General features: G+C 39.4%; 3 protein-coding genes across 4 annotated transcripts; 1 reads left to right on the top strand and 2 right to left on the bottom strand.

The window, feature by feature from the left end:
• Window positions 1–484: 484 nt before the first annotated feature.
• Window positions 485–4932, top strand: best1 (bestrophin 1). Its single transcript, XM_087797488.1, has 9 exons — window positions 485–694; window positions 1425–1519; window positions 2559–2792; window positions 2874–3028; window positions 3116–3193; window positions 3260–3412; window positions 3497–3577; window positions 3659–3810; window positions 3876–4932. The coding sequence occupies exons 1-9, from the start codon at window positions 543–545 to the stop codon at window positions 4930–4932; spliced, it is 2157 nt and encodes a 718-aa protein (XP_087653614.1). The 5' UTR covers window positions 485–542.
• Window positions 4933–5600: 668 nt separating this feature from the next.
• On the bottom strand, window positions 5601–8047 carry fth1b (ferritin, heavy polypeptide 1b). The gene is made up of 5 exons (XM_087797049.1): window positions 8004–8047; window positions 7242–7345; window positions 7022–7168; window positions 6708–6833; window positions 5601–6645 (listed from the first exon to the last, which is right to left on the bottom strand). Exons 2-5 carry the CDS (start codon window positions 7341–7343, stop codon window positions 6481–6483), a joined length of 540 nt encoding a protein of 179 aa, XP_087653175.1. The 5' UTR covers window positions 7344–7345; window positions 8004–8047; the 3' UTR covers window positions 5601–6480.
• A 118-nt stretch (window positions 8048–8165) lies between these two features.
• On the bottom strand, window positions 8166–19085 carry incenp (inner centromere protein). 2 transcript variants are annotated; one of them, XM_087797047.1, is made up of 22 exons: window positions 18946–19085; window positions 18306–18454; window positions 17334–17435; window positions 16678–17264; window positions 16549–16588; window positions 16403–16469; window positions 16206–16320; window positions 15521–15557; window positions 15374–15458; window positions 14955–15095; window positions 14792–14809; window positions 12658–12767; window positions 12469–12583; window positions 12271–12387; window positions 11428–11573; window positions 11137–11236; window positions 10533–10607; window positions 9541–9582; window positions 9401–9463; window positions 9267–9329; window positions 8987–9137; window positions 8166–8876 (listed from the first exon to the last, which is right to left on the bottom strand). In XM_087797047.1, exons 2-22 carry the CDS (start codon window positions 18443–18445, stop codon window positions 8701–8703), a joined length of 2490 nt encoding a protein of 829 aa, XP_087653173.1. In that variant the 5' UTR covers window positions 18446–18454; window positions 18946–19085; the 3' UTR covers window positions 8166–8700. The 2 variants fall into 2 exon arrangements, with proteins under 2 accessions (XP_087653173.1, XP_087653174.1); XM_087797048.1 differs by lacking the exon at window positions 14792–14809.
• Window positions 19086–19545: the final 460 nt, after the last annotated feature.

The raw sequence follows: 19545 nt of genomic DNA, 5'->3' as shown, positions 1-19545 counted from the left end.
TATTTGCAGGAATTAGGGCAAATGTGTATTATATTTATATTTTAAAACAATTGAATTCAGCGTCACTGCGACCCCCGACCCTCTTAGCCCCGCCGAGTACAAGGGTGTGATTGGTCAGATTAGCACGACCTGGAGCTCACAATGCAGCTTTGTTGCTGAACTAGATTAACGCATCAAGTGACCGGAGGTGTAGAAGTCTCCAGCTTTCTTTTCCCCACCTCCTGCTTCTCCATCATTCACTCTGGAGGCGGCTGACATGAATCCTCTGACGCCAGCAGCTTCGTGGGTAACAGGATATTTCTGACTATTAGAAATCAAATTATTTATATGTATATTGCTATTTTGGGGGTTAATTACTCCAAATATTTAGAGATCAGATCTTGGCGTTTTGTCCCTTTTTTAAAAATACTATTTCTTTTCTTTCAGTAGATCCAACACCATCTGGAGCCGATGACAGCGACACCGATTGATGACCAGGACCTCCCTAGTTTTCTTTATGTCAGGCGACCGTCAGCGCCCAAGTTGGGGATCTAGCAGCAGCGATGACAGTCACCTACTCCCGCAGGGTCGCGAACGCAGGACTCGGAACCTTCTTCCACCTTCTCCTGCGCTGGAAGGGCAGCATCTATAAACTTCTCTATAGAGAACTCATCATCTTCACGCTGCTCTACTACTTCTTCAGTATAGTCTACAGGTACGTAATAGTAACCTATGGAAGTATTTCAGTGACATCACAATATTGAATTTTTATATTCAAACATTGAAACTTTTTTATAGAAATGTTGGTGATGATTTTTACGATTTTTTTTCTTAATTTAATTAATTTGTATATTTTTACATTTACCATTTACCATATTTGAGGGTTAAATTGGTTTTATATTATAGTTCCAATAACTCAAAAATATTTGTTCTAAATAGCCTAGCCTTTTAAATTCAATAATAAAATGTTGGTCTAAAGATGCCACAAGACAACGCTGAACAGTCATGTGATCTTCTGCATGTCGTATTATTGGCTGGAATTTTGATCAAGCATCTCAACACCCTTACGGTATCATCTGGTGGAACTACGATGCCAACATTTATATTGAATATAAAAGGCTACACGTTAAATTTCTGAACTGTTGGAATTCAAACTCCATATGTAAAAACATTTTCTTTAATATATACAGTATATATAATCATTCAATTATTGAATTACTTAACTTTCAATATTATCATTTTCAACATAATGATTATTGTTAGTACATAATTAGATTCAATTGTTCAAAACAATCATTTAATGCTTAAAAAAACCCCACTAAAATTTCACTAAAAACATTTAAAATGTTAAATTCAACCATTCAAAATTCTGATGACATTGATATACTTAGATAGTAAAGTGGAGAGAAAGCTCATGACATGTTTAACTTTTTTCTCTGCCCTAGATTTGTGTTACTAGAGGACCAGAGAAGGCTGTTTGAGAAGTTGTCACTATACTGTAACCGCTATGCAGAGCTCATCCCTGTTTCCTTCGTTCTGGGTGAGTCAGTGATTGCGGAGACTTATCCAAGGGTACAAGAATGGAATTGTCTAGTTTCAGATTGTCTTTAAGGCCACCAACCACATTTAAAAGCAAAGATATGTGAGATTGAACCCATTTTTTTGTAGTTCCCCCTAGTGTGAGAACGGTTTAATTGCATTTTCGTAAAATTTCAGCACCACCGCCACAGTCAATGTTGTTAGATTAAAATTATTATACACTATACGTATACGCCATACCTAAATTAATGCTAAAAGATAATCAAAATATAAAGTATAAACTACTCGCTTCATCTAAGATCTTGAACGTTTGAATACACATTTCCAATCAACATTTCACTCCAGACTGATTCACACTGTTTCAAGACAAGTTGAAACAGAATTAGAGATACGACACCGGTAATTTAAAACATCTGTTTATCTGCCAATCACACCTTAAATCGTAGATCAAAGAACGAAGCAAGAAACATCCGGAAAAGGGGGGCTAAAAGACGGAAACCCTCACCCGAGAACATTTGAATGATTAGATTACAAGAAAACAAATTAGGGTGTCTCTCTACGGGGGATCGGGACACAGGGAACTTGAAAGAACCATTTGGCAAGAAAGGGACTATCTCCCGGACCGGAAATTTGCCTTGAATATAGCGATGTTTCTACAGATCGGGACCTTTTCTCCCAAGACTATTGACCTGTACAGTCGCCAGGACAAAGTGCGTCCGGTCACGATCGTAAAGCTTGTATTTTGTTTGACTTGAAACAGCGAATAAACGACCCGTGACACACTCTGATTGTCCATCTTTCTCCATGAAGTGAAGCATAAGAACCGGAACGGAACGGACTCCGAGTTTTGATCGTTTTAACGTGAAAGGTTCTGGTTGTGTTACATGTCAAATAGGAAGTCAAAGGTCCAAAAAAAGGAAATCCAGTAACTGGCATTACTTAAGTTACATAAACAGTCGTGAACGATGAAATGTCAAGGTGTATGTAATCTGATTACAAATAACAGGTTGAACTAGATGTCCACCAAAAATATTCTACAGGTTTCTACGTTACCTTGGTGGTGTCCCGTTGGTGGGGTCAGTTCGAGAACGTCCCTTGGCCCGACCGCCTGGCAGCATTGGTCGGCGGTCACGTCCGTGGATCAGATGAAGCGGCCCGGCTGACACGACGAACGCTCATGCGGTACGCAAACTTGTCCGGGGTCCTCATCTACCGCTCTGTGAGCACGGCCGTCTACAAGAGGTTCCCTACCATGGAGCATCTGGTGCAGGCCGGTAAGTAATAGACTCAATTTCAGTGACTGATCCTTTAACATTCTGCTCTATCAGGGGAGTGATTACTGTGAACTGTCTCAGGTATAATGACATCAGAGGAGCTGAGGCATCTAGAGGACTTACCTTCTCCTCATAACAAGTTCTGGGTCCCCTGTATGTGGTTTGTGAATTTGGCATTGAGGGCGAGGACGGACGGCCGGATTAATAACGACGTTGCCCTCACGGCAATTCTCACAGTAGGTCTTCAGAACTAGTTAGCATGTGAGTTTGAAAATGTGGTCAATTCCACATTAGGTTTTAATTTTGTTCCTTCCTTTGGTTAGGAGTTGAATAGTTTACGGGCGAACTGCATGAAGCTGTTCGGGTATGACTGGATCAGCCTACCTCTTGTCTACACACAGGTTGAATTCTAGTATGACTGCAGAGGTGATTCCCTCCGTAAAGACTGACAGTCGTGTGATTATCAGGTGGTCACAGTAGCAGTATACAGCTTTTTCCTTGCCTGCCTCATCGGTCGTCAGTTCTTGGATCCCGCTCAAGGCTACCAGGGTCACGATGTGGACTTCTATCTGCCAGTGTTCACCATGCTGCAGTTCTTCTTCTACGTTGGTTGGCTCAAGGTCACTCTAGATGATTAGACAGAAGTGACTTTTGTCTTGCTTAAATAATTGAAATGTAATCAGCTTTTGTCTTTGGGGATTCAGGTGGCCGAGCAACTCATCAACCCTTTTGGTGAGGATGATGACGACTTTGAGACCAACTGGCTTGTTGACCGCAACCTGCAGGTTTCAATTGTTTATTGTTACAAATCTTCTGCAGTTTGGGATTCAGTATTTTCCTACAACATAGCGCTCTCTCTTTTCTAGGTTTCCCTGCTGTCTGTGGATGAGATGTACGATAGTCTACCGGTGGTTGAGAGGGATATGTACTGGAACGAATCAGAACCTCGGCCCCCGTACACTGCTGCCAGTGCAGAACATCGCAAGCCATCCTTCATGGGTTCAGCGTTGGACATCAGGTACTGTGCCTTTTCTCCTTGATATCTAATGCAACATTCCTTTCTAACAACTATTGTTCCTCTAGCGTTCCTAAAGAGGAGATGGAGTTCCAGTCCAATCTGGAGCAAATCAAAGAAAACGAGGAGGCCAATTACTCCACACCTTTGCTCGGGGGACTGGGACGTCTTCTGGGAGTTCAGTCTCCTAACTTTCCACGCTCCTCAAGGGTATCTCTGCTGCGCCGGCGTCCAGGAGCTCCATTCAGTCGCTTCCCCCTTTACTTGCACCCTGAGGCTCATTCCAATTTGGGGCCCACTCGCCAGCCCGGGAACCCGGACAGAGATCAGGACTGCGCCTTCGCAAATGTCCCACTGTTTGAGAGGCCAGGATTCTACAGCTGTCCTCAAACACCGATTCACTGTATGCCAACTGCGGTGCCCCGTCCACGGCCTACTAGACGAACTCCAAGTGAGTGGAATCAAAGCTGTACCTCTTTAGTTCCTCCAGTGATGGGTTCACAGATGCTGTCTCCTGACACTCCCACTCACCTACCACCACCGCCATCCTCTGCTTTTCCCTGGGTGAGTGAGGATAGGGGGGTACCAAATGCCCCTGCCTTCTCCTTCCCTGACCCTCCACCTGAACTCTGCCCAATATCTAAACTCAGGCGAGGTCAGGGTCTCCTGTCCCGCCGTCCTCCACTTCCATGTCTTAATCTTGACACTACAACCGTCAGCCAGCCTGGACCGGCAAGTGCACGGGCAGCTGCAAGCGTAGGTGAAAGGGTGTTTTCATTCACCTCTCTTTCTCGTCTTACAAATCCCGGTAATCCTAACAGCAGCTCTGGAAGCATTAATGCAACAAGCACCAACAGCACTGCCACAACCGGAAGTTTGTGTAATGGAACAAGTAATTATAGCAACATCGGAAGCTTTAGTGGCAACGCAAAGAACAGCAACGGGGGCACCAACGGTGGGCTGAGCGGCAACATTGACGGCCACACCTCCGGTTCCTCGCAGCAGGAAACCAATCAGCAAAACTCACCCAATGATTCTGGGATCTCACTGACCGAAGCAGATCTTTTGGGTGTTTTAGTGGAGAGCAGTGGGAACAAGGCAGCTGCAGGACACAAACAAGACTAAACATGGTCCTTAATGTTCACATATTACTACGTTACTACTTCAACACTGCCATTAACATGTTAAATCTTTGTAAATGTGTCACTTTTAATCCGGAATCAGAATTTAGAGATAATCTCCTCTTCTTTTTAATCTTTTCCAAAACAAACAATTTCGTTGTGATAACTTGAGAAAAAGAGGAATTAAATTAATAAAAATTGGAATTAAAAAAACAACACGAGTCTGAAGATCACTTTGTGTAAGAAAAACTGCAGTACAAGTGGAATTTATACTCAATGTGGAAAGTTAATCTTATGTAGGGAATTAGTTGCCATGACGATTTATTTTAGGCAGTTTACCTGGTTGGGGGTAGACAAACGAGGCAAAGGGCCAAGTCAGGTTGATCAAGAAAAACACAGAAGTTTAGTTTAGTTTCTGATTGATTTGACAATTATTTGATTCATAACATCATAACATTGATAACGAAGAGAAAGACACCACCACAGATGGATGGATGGATGGATGGATGGATGGATGGATGGATGGATGGATGGACGGACGGACGGATGGACAGACGGATGGATGGATGGATAAGGCCAGGTTAAATAAAAACAACAAAAGATCAGAATTGTTTACTTTTAATAGTAATACACTGCATGTTAAAGTACATGGTCTAGCTAAACTAGCATGAAAGTGGAATATTGTGCGTACAACTTTTTGGGTTGTTTTTTGATGGATACATATTGCATAATTACATTTTAGAATATAGAAAACATATTATTAATATAATATAGTGCAGGGAATGTTGTGAATACTGTTTAGATTCAACCTATTGTTGAGATAATTCTTGGCCCTGTAAGGTCACTTGGTTTACAACTATGATGGAGGGAAATGACATTAAGCTTCATCATGTGAATTACTACAAAATCAAACAGTGTACCATTTTCAATAAAGCGTGTATAAGATTATATATATATATAAAGCGTACAACTAATTGCAAATATTCAGGGGTGTTTGTTCATTTATTTGTTGTATCAAAACTTCCAGCTGCTAGATGGCAGCAGTCATTACGTTCCCCACACCTTAAGTAACAATAAAATCCTGGTGTTGACTGGGGACGAGAGGATACAGTGGACTTCAGCAGCTTTTAACGCTGATGTTTGGACATATTTTGGTTTCAAAACAAATGAAAGCAGTTACGACTTCGTCAAGAGTCATGTGATCTGTAAATTCTCCAACAAGTACTCGGCAATAATACAATTATATCCTTGTTCCTACTGTATCATAATATATCGTATTGTTACCCCTGTAAAGTGATACGATGGCGATGTATTGTATCGCCAGATTCTTGCAAATACACACCCCTAGCTGTCACCAAAGGCAGCACAGGAAAGGACTGTCTGCTGACCTTAATCACACATCATTTAAGACATTATTGAGCGAAAACTACAGGGTATTTGCTTATAGTACAAGTGAGCTGTATACAATAGATAAAGATCACTTCCAACTATTAATGGCTGTTGCACAGTTCATCAATAGGTATTGTATTTTGCTCGTTACATGTCAGCCATGTTACATGGTCGTTTCACCTCCAGACATGGTCTGTTTGTCGAAGAGGTACTCGGCCATCCCGTTCTGTGGCGCCCCCATGCGTCGCAGGTTGGAGATCCAGTCGGCCAGCTGTTTGATGGACTTCACCTGCTCGTCCAGGAAATGTGTCTCAATAAAGTCGCACAACTGTGGAAAGAAAAACACTAAGTAATACAAAAATAAATGTTGAAAAGCGCCGCTTCTGTTACATGAGGGTCATTGTGATGAGACGCCATCTTCTGCAGATCCAGTAGGGATTGATTTACACTCTTCTCCAGCTGTAAGGCACACTCCAAAGCCTCCAGACCACTCCCCCATTCGTCCCTCTCAGGTTTCTGAGGACAAACATTTTCCACCGCTCAGATCAAACGTTTCAAAGGAGGATTCTATAACTCATGTTTGACCGAAAAAGAACCAGGATTATATGTCTCGAGCTCTAACTAAAGATGTCTTAACTCAGGCTTCCTTTTTTTTCGGATCTAACAGATGGGAAGCGTGTCGCAGAAGTATAATACATACATACCCTGACGTCCTGGAGAAAAATCCTTCCTCCTCTTTGGTTCTGAAAACTCATCAACTTCTCAGCATGCTCACGTTCCTCTTTGGACTGGGAGCTGAAGAACTTTGAAAAGTTTGGCAGCGATTTGTCATCCCTGTCAAAGTAATATGCCTAAATAATAATAATAATAATAAGGTTATTAAAAATCATCTTAACCAGCAGATTCTGGTTTCTAAATACCAACCATTGAGAGATAAACATATGATGCATAGAGCTCTAAGTTGATCTGCCGGTTGAGAGCAGCTTCACACTCCTGGTGGAAGTTTTGACGGACCTGGGAATTCATATCTGTAACAAACAATGACACTTCAGTCAGTGATCAACACAAGAGAATATAGTTAGAGTGACACACATCAATAGCACAAATAATGCTTCATTGGGTGAAATAAATGTTCTGGAACAAAAGGTGGATCAAGATGAATCGCATGTTAACCACAACGTGTGGAGAAAAAGATGTATATTGTGATTAGAAACTGCTGCTTTTAATGTAAACATTAAAGGTTTGTAGTAGCAAAGATGGCTGTGTGGACACCATTGATCTAAAAATATGGTTTCTAGCTGACTTAACTTTTCAATAAAATCTATTCATGTTATCACGAACAAGAAAACATTTAAGTATGATTTTTTTGGTTATTTATTTGGTTAATCCATCAATCTGCACCTTAAAGTTTTCATTATATTTTATTATTATAGTAGTGTTTAGCTAAATCTAGTTCACTCCACTTTCTTGCCACTGACACTTTTTTTTAACGGATTTCGTCTGTATCTATTATTAGTTAATAATATGATCAAAAACATGTTTATTAAAGGTAGTCATGTGCATTTTAAGCTTATTGATCAAATCAGATATAGTTCATGACTGTTATCATTGGTTAACAAATCCAACATCACCGAGAGAAAATCATTTAAAGAATAATTTCTCATGGAAGAGAATAAGAAAACAAACCTGATGTCGCCGCAGACCTGTCGTTACGTCAGCGATGCTAAGTAGCTTGTAGCAGGCGTGACGTCACCACCCACGTTCGGTTACGCTGGACGCGAATATAAATTATTTTGAATATCCAGTATAAGTTAGTTTTATTCATTAAATATGCATAGAAAGAAATATGACTGGAAACAAAAATAGTGTCAATAGGGAAAAACTAAAATAAAAATATAAAGGACAATGGAAAATGTACCTTTTGGATTTTAAGGTGAAATTACATCGAAAAGAAACCCACATGAAATAAAAAAATGTTCTTAAACAATACATTTAACGTGGGTAAGAAAATGCACTACCCTAGCCTGCCACTAGAGGAACCGGGTGAGACGCTAGTAGGAAGTGACGTAGAAAGTACCAGCGACAGGTATCACTACTATTGAACTATAGTTTTCGTATATAGTGAACACTTTTTTTTATAGAATGCATAAGAATGACATCCATTTTCACTTTCAAGTTTTAATGTACAGTAATCACCAGACATTCCCCCCCCACCCAAAAAAAACAACAAAAAAAATCTGATAACATTCAGTGAACCATTAAAGTCTTCAACATGTAGAAGCCAGAAATGTTGAACAGAAATATTTGGGACAGCTAAAAAGTCCTTTAGGAAATACACTCAAAAGAAAACAAACAACTTTATACAACATTAAAACCGCAGACTTTATTTTTTGCCAGCGGGAGGCGAGTGCCACACAGCCGAGCTCGTTCTTTTAAAATAGCGAGGTTTGCTTTTATAAAAGATGTCGTCCAGTTTTGGTGGTTCGATGATGCCAAAGAAAGAGTCAAAATCTGGCGGATTGAAGTACTGTTTCAGCAGGGTCTGCTGCAGAGGTTCACCTAGGAGGGGCCGACAAATCAGAAATGAGTCATGAAACATTTAAAATATATTATTTTTTATAAGACAGTGAAAGTAAATGCCGACAGCAGCACTTAAATCATGTCCACACCTTCTGCCCAGGACGGAATAGGTTTCCTTGGCGCCGACTCGTCGTCCGTTGAGTCATCGCTGTTCTGGTCCATCCCATAATCTTCAGCATTTTTGGACATTTTGATAGCTTTGCCATTGGTTGGTGTGATTGCATACGATTGAGGTGATTGCTGTAGAGAATGAATAAGATCATTATAAGTAAACAGTATTTTACAAAGTATTGAAGATAATAATAATAATAATCTCTATTTATATAGCGCCTTTCTAGACCAGGGTCACAAAGCGCTTTCAACACGGACCTCGATGTCCACGGTCACGTTCATGGCCGTGCCTTTGCCGACAGTCGGGGTCTGAGGCAGAGTCTGAGAAGACAGAGCAGAATAAATCATGCAAATAGTCGGTTCAACATTGGATGCCTTCTCTAAAAACATACCCTGATATCCATCGTCACGTTCAGGGCGGTGCCTTTGCCGACGGGTGTGGCCGGAGCATGACGCTGCCAAGACAAATCATTTATATCAATAATCAGAGAAATATAAGTTCATTTTTAAGAGGTGTTCTAGAAAGACATACTGCAATATCGTCAACATCCAGAGTCACGTTCATGGCAGCCTTCTGGCAGGAAGAAGAAGAAGAAGAAAAAAAAAAAACTGATTATGATTAAACTTTTTTTTTTTTTTTAAATACAGCAAACAAGCAGAAGACACCATGACTTCTGTAAATGGCATATTAGATTAAAATAGTTTGTTTAGTTTTGGAGTTACATTCATATTGAGGGATTCATTGCGTCAGTCGGCGACACATATACACATTACAATGCAGCAGGAACATCCTGACAGGCTCCTCCTTACATCACTGATCTGATCCAGCCTTACACCCCAGCTCGGGCTCTGAGGTCTGTGGATCAGAATCTACTGATGGTTCCACGCACACGGCTCAGGACCAGAGGAGAGAAATCTTTTCAGGCTGTTGCTCCTAAGCTTTGGAACAATCTTCCTCTCTCTTTGCGCTTGATGGATCTACTGACTCCTTTAAGAAACATCTTAAGACGTTTCTATTTGTTCAGGCTTTTCCTTGATTTTCTGGAACTCCTGTGTTGTTCTCAGTATTATCTTGATCTTTAAAGTATATACTTTTTTGAGTATTGTTTTGATTGTTTAAGCGCTTTGTGACCCTGGTCTAGAAAAGCACTATATAAATAAATACTACTTACTTACTTACATATCCAGGGTTCAGCTTAAGGCAAGTTAAATGATAATTAAATTAAGGACCAACTTGACAATAAACAAAAGTTTAAAAAAATATATTTTTACAAGTTTTTGTAAGAACCATGTTGAAGTGGAACCGTGACGTGCATCTACTGTGAGAGTCTGTTAGCAACAGCAGTTGGAATGTTAGTTCCTCTATTGTTTTGCTGCGATGCTGCCAAGAGTCCATTAAAGATTTATTTTTTGATTAAAAAAGGCTTAAAAAATGCATTATATGAGCCCGAATGCTGTGATGAACTTTCAGACATCATTTACATCGTCATTACACATCAAGCATGTTTAACATTTCTAGAATACCTTCAAAGCAGCTGCCTTTTCTTCCTGCTCCCTCAACTTAGCAGCCTTTTCTTCAGCTAGCCTCTGCTGCTCCTCCTGATCAAGAAAAACATTATGACAACCAGCAGCTTCATTCCAGACAGACAAAAAAAACCTTTGGAAAACAATAACAAAACCAGTTTGAAAAGATTAAAAATCTTAAATGTAGCTTTGAAGAGATCACTGAACTGCTGGAACGGTGGCGACAACAGTCGGCTCGAGGGGTTCAGTCGCTCGCCTCTCGTTGATACGTTCGATGTTGACCACAGACAACGTGAGGAGTTCAGGCAACGTATGTTTGGGACTATGAAGCGCACCTGATTATAAGAAGTATCACCAATGATCTGGTCCATTTTTATACTTTAGGTGCAACATTGGTTAGAGAAAAGATAGCCTTTTAGGAGCAGCTTGAAGTCAGAAAAATAATCGTTTAGCGACATAATAGTTATTGTATGATATGGTCCACACTATTCTGCCACTCAATTTTTACTGAAAAAAAGAAAAAAAAAGATAGTAGATGATTGCTCTTGAATCGGAGAACACTAGTTTTGCCATCAGTACAAGTATTGTTGCGAGTATTTCCTACCAGTCGCCTCTTCTCTTCTCTTTCTCTTCTTTCCTTTTCTTTCGCAGCTTTCTCCAGTTCACGCTGCAGGGCCACAGCTTTCTCCTTTTCAACTCGTTCTCTGAGGAACCAATCACATCATAGGTAAACAAAAAAAAAAAGAAAAGTCGTCATAGTTTAACCCACATCCTCATATTCACCTCCCTGCATTTTAACTTAGAAGACGTACTGTACTGTATGGTCAGGGGGTATTTGACAATTTCAGACATTTTAAATGTAGCCATTAACAGAAGAAAAAAAAAGTTGACTCACCTTTCAATAGCAGCCTTTCGTTCAGCTTCGCGCTCCTGCTCTCTCTTAAGCTCCAGAGCTCTACGAGCCTCCATCAACGTTCTTGATCGGAGTTCATCTTCCTCCGCCTTCTTAGCCAGCAGCTCTTGCTGCCTTTTTTCTTCCTCCTGAAAAGGGAAACGATATCTCAAATTATTTATGATTTCCAACTGGACAGCCTGCGCTCAGCAACACTCGTATGAGGTCAATAGTCAAAGCAAAATAACCCAAAAAAACAAAAACATCGATCCACAAAGATGACCATCCTTTCCCAGTAGTTAAGGACAACAGGTTCCTCAGACGGCTCCTTGTCCTGGACATAAATTGAGGACTCATGACTTCCAAGAGAAAAAGAACAGATGCTCCTCTTTATTAAAAACTAATCTACCCACAAAACTAAACTAGTGTTCATTTCAAACTCAATGTTTAAAAAAAACAAACAAACATTTGACATACAACCCAACAGATCCATGATATTATCGTAGTTTTTTTTTATTATAAATAATTAGAAAGTTAACCATCTAGATTTTTTTTTATGTGTATAAGAAAAATTGAGACATTCTATGAATTATTATTACCAAATCAAAAATACCATTTTATTTAATGGTGCCTTTCTGGACACTAAATGTCACCATTAATATACATTTATAACAGTTAAACTAAGATTCAGTGACCTGTATTTAAAAAACAAACAAAAAAACCTTCATTTGACTGACAGCATCCTTTAGTACTTGAAATTACATCATTTAATTTTGGCAAATCTAAGATATTTAATTTGACGTTCTGCACCAAGTATTAAATATTCTTAACCATGTATTAACTCACGGCTTGTTGAAGCTTCTTCCTCTTCGCTTCCTCTTCCAGCTTGCGTTTGAGCTCCAGCTCCTCCTGGCGTTTCACGGCCACCTTCTTCTTGGCCTTTTCATCCGCCTGCCGCTGCAGCTGAGGAGACGTTATTAGTCAAATCGATAGAATAATGACGACGGTCGGTTCTGTTGTTAAGCCAGAGAACAGTCCAGCTACCTTGTTCTCGTCGATCTGAATCATTTTCTGCTCGATCTTCCTTTTCTTTTCCAAATCTTTCTGTTCTTCTTTCACTTTGGCCTCGTTCACGCGTCTTAGCCGCTCATCCCTTTTCCTGGAACGCATTTGAGGAACACGGTCAGAATCACCTCTGGTAATGGCAGCCATGCTGTCCGACAGAACGCTCACCTTTTCAGCTCGTCCTGCTTTCTTCTCTTGTCCTCTTCCATTTTCCTCATCCGTTCTTGCTCTTGTTCCTGCTTCTTCCTGAGAGCCTCCAGTTTCATGCACTCTTTGGTCTAAAAGTAACAATGCTTAATCTTACATCTGGCGTTAAAGCTGCCGTTTATGAAATGTGAGTCATGATAAAGGAAAACATGCATTTATGCACAACACCCCTTTAAAATAAAAACACCCATTCATTAGCTGAAAATCATTTTGTATTAGAGTATAATATATAGCTGGATGTCAGGTAAGCAATGAGGAAGTGTTCATTGACGTCAAACATCTTTGGATTTGTATTAGTCAAGTGTGCTTCAGGGTCATTTAGGCCTTTGACACATTTACAAAAGATAACATTTGAAGTGATGATCTTCATTCCTTAACCATCTTGAACTGTGCCTGCTCTACATTTATTAAAACTGAAGACAACAGATTGACGGCTGCAGAATATTTACATTCATGGTGTCGACGGTTTTGTTTGGATATACTACCGTAAATGACATTGTAATGAAGACAATCGTTTCAAGAGATTCAAACTGGTTTTTTTGACCTAATGACCATGAGAAACAACAACAAAGATTAGGTTGAGCGACTTAAGGATATTTTGATGGCATTTATTGCTCGTATATCGACAACATAAAAACACCTTCTCAAGTTAAAGCAGATGTTTGGACGTCATGTCCGTCTCCAAGTTAAACCAGGAAGCGAAGAGATGTAATGGGTCAAATAAGTTTAGACTTGGATTGTGTCATCTTGTTCTTCCTCTTATGTTCTTTTCTCATTTTATTTTTTATGTATTATTTTTTATTGTTTATGAAAAATCGCTGGCTACTGGAAAAAACAATTTCCCGAAGGAGACCTCCTGAGGGATCAATAAAGTTTTACCTTACCTTATAACTTAAAATTAATATCTATAAAAGCAAACATTTAGATTACATTTTTAGCTAGTTATAGTGTATTCTATGTTAGTTTTGTCATGAGCTTTGAAATGAATATTTGGACAACAAGTAACTCAATGAAGTACACAAACAAACAAACAACCCAGGGCTATTCAACTCAAAGTTGGGAAGGATGTCAAGCTTGTGCGCCATATTTCTCGTCAAAGAGATGCATTATAAATGTTGCATTGTAATAGCAACAACCAAGTGTCTCATTGTGTTTTACAGTAGGAATGTATAGATACACTAATCTCACAATACCATTAGAGATATATTTAGCTCGCCAAACGCTACATTTCGATACACTAGCCTTTTTCGGAAGGACTTCAAGGGAACACTGAATTTTAGTGACATCTTGTGATTGTTCCACTCTTTTGGTTAAATTAATAGAAAAAAATAACATTAGCTTTAAAAGCAGCTTGTGCAAGCTGTATCAGTTTCCTCTTGTACTCAGTCATCGCTGTGATTGCATCGTTCTTTTGCTGCGGAGGACCTAATAACTAACGACATCTAGTGCCCGGAAGTTTAATAGCAACAAAGTTAAAAAAAAAGAAAAAAGAAGCCATTTCATGCTAATTTGAAATAAACCAAAATGAATTACTCATTTATTAAATGTATAGATAAACCATGTTATAAACCAACTAAATAAAACATAATTTGACAGAAATAAAAACATAATTAAATCAAAATTAGATACAGTGCCATTGAAATGTTGATATAGTAACGGTAAAAAAATGTTGATGTATACTTTTTTTTCCCCTCACACCCCATTATACGGTTTTGTTTGTTTAGATATTTTAGGTCCATTCGATGGATAATCTTCTGCTTTCTATGTCAACCTTATGTTGCTTTAAAAAGGACACTGTTGCATCATAAACGGCTCTATACTGGAGCTTCTCCGCTGACCGTAACACTGAAGAAAACGTACGCAAATTGAATTTAGTTTTCTCAGCTTATTGAGAACACATTCATTATTTCTGGGTGAATGGGCAGCCCACAGGCCTCAAGTTGAACAGCCCTGTTCTCACCCATACTAGCAGATACTAATCAGACGTCACAGATGTGGGACAAATGTCAGAAACATGAGTTGTGACGCGTTAGAAATCTGCAACAAGTGATATTAGAGACCACCAGGTGCCCACAAACATTTAACTTATACTCACCACAGTATCAAAAACCAACTGGGGGAGAAAATAAAAAAAACATAAGACGACTATATAGAGTTTGTGAAAGGAAAAATTAAATAAATGCGCATTACTAAGCAAGTCAGGAACCATACAAGAAGTGTTCAATCAAACGTCACAGTTATACTCTTAAGCTCCTTACCTTAGGATCCGTCTTTAAAGGAGTTGTGTGCTTGATGAAGGATTTGATCATGGCAGTGCGGCCCAGAGAGCTCGGAGTCATCATCAACATCTGATTCTTCTGGACCGTGTGCAAGAAGGACCTCATATTTGGTCTGATGGCCTGATAAGAAAGATACAGGTGTTCAAGGATTGATTTCAAATCACACTCGAAACAATGATCATGACTTCGGTTTTAGGCAAGTCATGACAAATGGCTTACCTGGCCTTTTTTTTGGGTAATAAGCAATACTATCTAATAGTTAATAATAATAATAAAACCACTTTAATGACAAGATTCTTCACCGTCAACAGAAGCTAAACATTTTACGCTGCATCAATAACAAAAGGAAAACATGGGTAGAAAAGAAAAAAGACAAATGCCCTTTCTTAAATACTTACACTGTGAGCTTTTTTGGGAGGGGAACACCGTTTTGTTGGACTTTCGACAGTATCAGGTGCTTTCCGTTTGATACTTTGACTTGACCTAAGAAGTTGCAAATGTCATTAGTGGTATTCATTTAACAAGAGGAAAAAAAGGTCACTCACCTCCTGTTGGTTGATGTCTGCCGTTTCCCAGTATTATCTGAAACAATGGAGAGCAATAAAAAAAGGAAAATTAGCTGTGACAATCAATCACTGACTTTTAGATCTCTTATGAAGTATTTTGATACTTCTAAAACTCAACTAGTTGATAAGCTAGAAGGCAAGGTGAGAAATGTACTATTCAAAAGAAAAGGATGAAAACAAATCTGGGATATAATTCAATTTATGGCTGCTCTGTATTAAGACAAGCATATGTACAAGCCTGAGCAATCGCACAAGAACATTGTATCGGAATCATGTTGAGGCTGCAAAAAGTCTAACCCAGGGATTATGAAGAGTGATTATATTGAGGCTTGTTTAATGTTGATGGAAATCTACCCGGTAAAAGGCTCAAAGTGTACTTCAACATTCAAGCACTAGTTCACACAATGGATGTACTGTACACTTTGCCCTGTAGCATTGTTGTTATTCGATCACAAGTCTCTAATAAAACACAGAAAGCTTTAGATCTTCAAATTAACCTTTGAAACCCCCAGGAGTAAGTGTTATTCAAACTATGGCATGAATGAATAAAAAAAACAAAAACAACTGGTACTTATAAAAGACACACTTTCCTAACAAAAAACTGGGGAATATGTCACAGTGAGAAAAAGTATGCTTATGGTCAAAGTAAATGTGGAGTTTATACCAGATTTCTTGTTTGGCGTAGACATGATTGGCAGCGGAACAGACAGCAATTTCGGTGAGTTTGCAGCGACAGAGCGCGTTACGCGTCCAAAAGACTGTTGTGCCTTCTGGTCCATCTGTGTAGACAAATACATTCAAGGGTTTATACGTCCAAGAAATTGTGAATAGAACCTTGTTTCTTAGAATATTGGAATTTACCATCGGGGGAGTGTGTATAGGCTCAACAGCAGCATCAACTGTGTCTGCAGTTGAGGGTTCAGTTATACTTGATATAGAGAAAGAAAATATTGAGGGTAGATGTCATCTATAATGAAGGAAACTTAACACGAATGATCGTTACTTACAGCTCTCCATCTTCTTCCACAATGTCCATACTCGAGTCATCTGGAGAATGGGCAAGAAAAAATGAATTCATATCATTCAATATATGGTAAATATCATACGTATTAATGCATCTGGTCATATTTTCTCACCATCAACATTAGTGCTGCACATGGAGCTGTCGGCATGAACCGCCTTTTTCTTAAGCATTGATCGGCGTGATGCACGGCGCACCGACTCATGCGTCATGCTGTGGCGTAAACCGCCCAGCGAGTGACGCAGCTTCAGGGAGTATCTCTTCGAAAGCCGCTGTGAGGTCTCAGCAGTGTCGGCGATTGTGATTTTGTTGGCAGTGCGACCAGGGGACTCGATGGCCTTCTGGGCAATTTCGGCAGACAGTCGATCCTCGGAAGAAATCCTCACCTCCATTCTTGGGGAGTGTGTCGCGGAGCTGCACGCGTCTCCCACCATCAAGTCGTCTTCAACAACATGGGCGACCTGTTCAGGTTCCGGGTCGGACTTCCCGTCGCTCGCATCCTTCTTGGCGTCACTGATCTCAAGAATAGAACGAGTCGCTTCCTCGGACGCTTCAACGTTGGCTTGTTTGTTTTTCCGAGTGGTGCGCTTTGGCCTTGAGGTGGCGCTAGAAGTCGCCTCGGCTGAATTTCCCTCCTCCGAGACCATATCAAGAGGCATGATACCAGAGCCACGGAGATTGACTCGTTTTCCTTTGGACGACCTGCCAAACCAATCAAGTCATATTTGTTTTTTTATTCAACAAATGAAAAATGCCACAACAGTTACAAACCTTCTCTTGTCTTCCTGGCGACCCAATGACACCCGCTTCCGGCGACTATTCTTCTTTTGCGACGGTGTTTTAGGCATCAATTCTGGCTCTGGATTGAAATCCCTTAAACAAATAACATATATAACATATAAACATCTTAACTCAAAGTAGGCCTTTGACATCCCTGGCAAGTCAAATATTAAATCGGTATCGTTACAATAATACAAGTAATACTCAAGCTTGTTTGTTTAATCTGGGCTATAAATTTGCTTTTAGTATGCATTTTTTAAAAGCCATTTTTAGTTTATTTAACATTTAACATCATTAGAAGAGAATTCAACTCACCCCAGTTCTTTTGTTTAGCAAGCTTTCTAATGATACCAACTGAAATAAAGTGTCATGTTTTATAACTTAAGCTTTTTGCTTAACATGTTCATACACACTTTTATTTTTTACAGCTGCCCAAATGTTGTTGCCCTTCTTATGATGGTTTATCTTACCATTTACAGCCACTGTTGAGCTGTACTGATTGATATATGTGGGGGAAAAAAATCAATGAAATAATATCTAAGAAAAATTATATATACATTTAGCAAGTTATGACATCACTTACTTAATAACTAAAACATTAAACCCCTTTGACTTAGTTTTCAGGACTTTGACAAGAAACCCCTTGATGAGCCAGTGGCCCGAAAACAAATGTGTTTGCCCCAGAGACAACACAAGGGATACCTCAAACTCATTTGTTTGCCGTCACTGGGTCACCTTGAGCTTGATATAACACAAGGATTAGTATTTAATAAAAGGGAAAACAACAAAAACATGCTTATATCACAGGTATTGTCTTGACAAGACATGTCAGAAAATAGTTGTTTCATAGAAATCAGTTCAGCTTTAAAAGTACAGACACTCACTCATTGAAAAAATGTAAAGCTGTACATCACATGACAAAGAGAGGCAAGAAAATGTAAATCCTACTCATTTGATACTTACTTTGAAAACATGCGATGAGCCTCTTCTTCGATCTCTTCAAGCCACACCATGTGGTCATTCTCAATGTGACTGAGATAGTCCTTGGTTTTCCCATCGAACATCTGCATGAGCGACTGAACGGAAGACTTTATGTTGTACATGATGGCTTCCTGTGGACGAAATCACTTTGTAAAGAAAACGTATATATGACGTAAAAAGATCTAAAAGGGTTTGTTTTCATTGTGAAGTCTTGTGGAAATGAATATACAATGAAAGCTTTTCCTTCCAGATCACACAGGAACACTTACAACCCTTTTCTTAGCACGTCACTCCCCATTCACATGGACCAGAACATAACAACCGATGACAGGAACACTTCTTTTTTTTTGCTTTATAATTTGAAATTTAAAAGATAAACAATGAAAACAAACATAAAGAGCGTCGTGTTTTCTGCATTTAAAAAAAAACAACAGTTATTGAGTATTTAACAACTCGCTCAAAACACTGCCAACATTCATGCATAACAAACTAGCAGTTTAAACATAAAGCCTTCGAACTTAAAATCGAGTAAAACAAGTTTAAACAGTTCTTTAAGTCGCTCCTGGGATGACTTCTATGACTGCCATTTTATTATTTCAACTGAAACACGCGCCAATATTACCTTTCTTAAAACCAGCTTCCAGAAATAAAAAAACCCACTTGTCAAGGCTATCGCATACTTGCTAAAAACGTATTATTAAAAACAATTCCTTGGAAAAAAGCCTCGTATCCAAATAGTCCACAGCAGCCAGTCCAGTGTAAAAGAACCGCTGAAACCGTTTATTTAATCAGTTCCGAGGCGGGGTTTAGTGACGTGGAATGAAATCGCGCTCGATTTGGTTACGTTCGTATCTTGTGGGGCGGCTACTTGCGAGGAAGCGCTTGGTAGAGGCAGCAGGGTGCGAGCAGAGGGACACGACGGTGGGGTAATCAATGTAGGCGGAAACGTCATCTACGTTCTGTTTCAAACCGACCAATCAGAGAGCGACATCCCCACATTTAATCTGTAGCTTTTACGTCTCAATAATATTAATGTTGAATGAAACATGTTTTTTATTTATATGACATTGCCTAACATGATATTGTATTTTAAATAATTATTAATATATTATATATTATGACCATATTTCCACGTCGTTTGATTTTCAACGTGATTGTTGAAGTACATTTAAAGTCTTGGTTAACATAACAATGATCTTGTCATATAAAAAGGAATAACGTG

Source organism: Callionymus lyra, chromosome 8 (assembly GCF_982586985.1).
Source record: "Callionymus lyra chromosome 8, fCalLyr1.hap1.1, whole genome shotgun sequence".
Classification (NCBI taxonomy): Eukaryota; Metazoa; Chordata; class Actinopteri; order Syngnathiformes; family Callionymidae; genus Callionymus; species Callionymus lyra.
This window is presented reverse-complemented; position numbering and strand designations above follow the sequence as displayed.